The sequence below is a fragment of the Octodon degus genome, unplaced genomic scaffold (assembly GCF_000260255.1).
Source record: "Octodon degus isolate 3935 unplaced genomic scaffold, OctDeg1.0 scaffold00005, whole genome shotgun sequence".
NCBI lineage: Eukaryota > Metazoa > Chordata > Mammalia > Rodentia > Octodontidae > Octodon > Octodon degus.
In genome coordinates, this window is record NW_004524581.1 from 26,362,298 (window position 1) to 26,366,013 (window position 3,716).

General features: G+C 57.6%; 1 protein-coding gene across 1 annotated transcript in view; it reads left to right on the forward strand.

Moving 5' to 3' along the window:
• Positions 1–1,432: 1,432 nt before the first annotated feature.
• Fgd2 (FYVE, RhoGEF and PH domain containing 2) overlaps positions 1,433–3,716 on the forward strand; it is a 12,389-nt gene continuing 10,105 nt past the window's right edge. Inside the window, exon 1 of the mRNA XM_004624439.2 lies at positions 1,433–1,644. Coding sequence (XP_004624496.1) covers positions 1,577–1,644 — 68 coding nt within the window. The 5' untranslated portion in view covers positions 1,433–1,576. The remainder of the gene's footprint in view (positions 1,645–3,716) is intronic.

The following is a 3,716-nucleotide window of genomic DNA, read 5'->3' on the forward strand; positions in this document are numbered from 1 at the left end:
TCCCTGGCCCCTCTGTCTACTTTTTTTTTTTTTTAATGTGGAACCAGGGATTGAACTCAGACCCTTGCGCTTGCCAGGGAAGCACTTATCCTACTGTGCTATCTCACTGGCCCCCCCCTGTCTATTTTTGCATGCATTCTGTATTTTTTTTAATGTATTTGGTTGTTACAGGGTCTCACTATGCAGCTCAGACTCATAGTGATCCTCCAGTTTTCAGCCTCCCTAGCGCTGGGATTACAGGTGTACACCACTAAGCCCAGACTCTGTGGCCGGCTCAGCCTGCTCTGGGGGCAGTGCTGCTGTGGCATGTGGTGCTGGGGATTAGACTGTAGTCCTTGAGCTTGCCTAAGCTTGCCTGAATAGATATTTTAGTCCATTGAGTTATCTTGCCAGCCAGCATTCTGCATTCTTGACGATAAAAAGTAAAAACAGAACCCAGCAACACTGAGGCTGAGGCAGGGCAGGTCCAGGGGGAGCCAAGGCCAGGAGGAGCCTACAGGGCTGCAGTGTGACACTCTGCTGGGCTCCCTGGGTACCAAGATGTCTCAAGCATGGTTCCCACACTGCAGCACATGGGTCCATCTTGGCGGCGGGGCCTTGACTTGGGACACCAGAGAGCCGCTGAAGTGGGAGAGCCCTCCCTGGCCCGGGGACCGGAGTGTAGGGACCGAGATAGTGACCATTGGATCCGGGCAGGCTGGGACATCAGGTGGCTTGGAGGTGTCTGGCAGGAAAGCAACCGCCCAGGCTCCTGGAAAATCGCTGCGGGAATCTAGGGTGCTTTCCTTCACCTTGCAAATCAGGCTTCTTTTGCGATCTTCCTGGGTGGCCTCAGTTTTCTCTACAGAGAGTGGGCTCACCTGGGGAGGCTGTTGTAGGGTTGGATGAGAACCCAGCAGAGCGCTGAGCCATGCGTCTTCACTGTTCTGAGCATGTCAGGGAGGAAGCTGCCCTCCCTGGGGACAGCAGCCACTAACAGGAAAGCATCCTGTTTTTTATTTTTTTATTTTTTTTATTTTTGACAGAACCGGGGATTGAACTCAGGCCCTTGCGCTTGCGCGGGAAGTGCTTATTCCACTGAGCCATCTCCTTGACCCCTGCTTTTTAAATTAAAGAATAAAATGCTGCTTCTCCACAGCAGCGAACAGGGACAGATGCAGAAAAGTTGCTGATTAAGGGGCCATTACGCAGGTCCTGGACCTTGCAAGGGAGAAAGCATGGTTGGCCAGAGCCATGTCAGCCACCGGGACAGCTGCAGGGTCAGCTCCAGAGCCTCCATAGGCCTCACAAGTGGCTCCTGAGATGGAGGTCCGCAGAGGTGAAAGGTCAGTGGGTGGGGCGACCAACCGAAGCCCCACCCACTTGAGGGACAGCGCTTTGTGGGCCAAAGCTAGGGGATCACTTCCCCTTTCTTCATTCGGAAACCCAGAGCCTGGCCTGCTGGGCCCTTAGGAAGGACACAAAACAGAATCCAAGATATCCTAAACCATCCAGGTCCTGCAGCCCAGGAGCCAGAAAGTCGAGACTAGAGAGCTCTCTCCCTCTCTAGGGACAGCAAGGTTTGGAAACCTTTGGGATGGAGCCCATAGATGGAGAGAAACTGCCCTCCGTGTCCAGCCTGGTGACCGTGTTTGAGGACAGCAGGTATAGACAGGGCCGAGGTGGGGAGGCTTACTTGGGGATGGGGTGGGGCTGGGGCCCAGGCTCCAGGAGAGGAGCTGGGCGGGCACTGTGCTTTCCCTGGGTCCTGGCTGGGGCACCTCCTCCCACCTGGACAGCCTCTGCTGGAAGCCCAGGAGTGTAGTGCTGGGCTGGGAGGGGACAGGATGTGGGGCAGCAGGTTTGGGGAGACCCTGGACGCCTGTGGGACCCGAGTGGGCAGGGTGGATCATAGGCCGCCGATCCCAGGACCCTACTGGAAAATGAGCTTTTCTTTTCCTTCTTCTTCCTCTTCCTCTTCTTCTTCTTCTTCTTCTTCTTCTTCTTCTTCTTCTTCTTCTTCTTCTTCTTCTTCTTCGCTCAAGGATGAGCTTGTAATTCCTCCCTCAAACCAGGCCACAGTTGAAACTGAAAGCAATTGCCACAGAAATTAGGGGGGAGCAAGGCCCTGGCACTGGTTCTGTCAGGTGAAGGGATGGGTGGCAGCTGGCACGCGGGCCGAGGCCCTGAGTTCATGCCTCCTTCTGTCTGACCATTCTAACAGCCCCACGGGGCAGCTCTGGGTCCAGTGCCACCTTTCGGGAGAGGAAACGGGCACAGAGAAGCTAGAGTGCTTTGAACAACACTGAACTTCCTGTTGCAGGGACCAGGCAGGATGTGTGGAGGTCATTGGTGGTCCTGGTGGCGTGGCTGTGTGTGTGGCAGCCACTGAGCAGCCATTCGAGCCTAGGACTAGGATAGGGGCTCTGGAAGTGGCCTCAGAGGTGCAGACCCTGCCATCGTCATTAGCCACCAAGGACTCCAGGGGCAGGGGAGGGGACAAGCTTCTGTCAACCATAACATGAGGTCACAGGCTTCAGATATCCTGGGAGGGGCCTAGAAGCTGTGGGGAGGCCTGCGGGGCACCAGAAGCCTCCTGTGGGGTCCTAGGGACAGGACGCAGTGATGACCCCGGGAAAGGGCAGCTCGGCTTCCGGACACCCCGGGGGCGGCGCGGGTGTTCACAGCCTGTCGTCCCGTTCAGCACCAAGGACAGTGGCCGGCAGCGGCAGCCCACCTCCTCCTGGGAGGGCGTGGGTGCCCGCCCAGCGTGGGCACTGGGCTTCTCTGTGATGCCCCAGCGCCTCTGCGGATTTGAAACCAAGGCAGAAGCAGAAGCTGGCCCGGTGCTGGAGCGAGACGCAGGCTCTGAAGCCAAATGTAGAACAGAAAGCCTGGAGGCCTCAGCTCCCCAGAGGTGCAGGGGAAGCAGGCTGGGGGAGGGACTCGGAAGGGCAACAGAGCCCAGGGAAGCGGCCTGCGACACCCCAGTGACAGGAGTGAGACTTGGGAAGTCACTGTGACTCTCGGGGACACTTCCCTTCATGTAGGCTAGAGGAGGGCTCTGGGACCTCCGGCCTGGTTCACAGCCCACCTGGGCTGCCCCCACACTACAGGGGGCTCCCCCTGCCTGCACCTCAGTCTCCACTGTGGCTTAGTGGGCACCCGCAGACCTTTCCCTCGGAGTTCGAGGCTGTGTACCGGGCTGGCTCAGTGTTCCCAGGGCCCTTCCTTAGGCAGGGCCTGCCCTCGAGGCTCCAGACCTAAAGTCCAGCAGCCTGGAAGTCCCAGGACAGAGGGAAGCAAAGCTGCCCTGGTAGCTGCCACCCTACACAAACAAGGGCACTGCTTGAGGCTGGCTGTGTGCCTTGTGGGTGGTGTGGAGGGCACAGGTCCCCTGCAGGACCCGGCATCAGCAGCTCTCCCGATTGCCCCGTGACGTCTGGGGCAATCCTATCATTCCCTTGATATGGCCACTGCTGATGCAGAAATTAAAGCAGGGGTGAGGGAGGTCCACGGAAGGGAGAGAACCGCAGCAGAACTGTCCATCCTGTTACAGGATCCGCGCACACACGTGTTAGAGCAGCACAGCTCGTGGTAGGTAAATCTTAGAGGTGGCCTTATGACCAGCAACAGAATGGTGCTGGACACGATGGCACATACCTGTAATCCTAGCACTCGGGGCTGAGGCAGGGGATCACTGTGAGTTCAAGGCCACTCTGGAGATAGATAGAGAT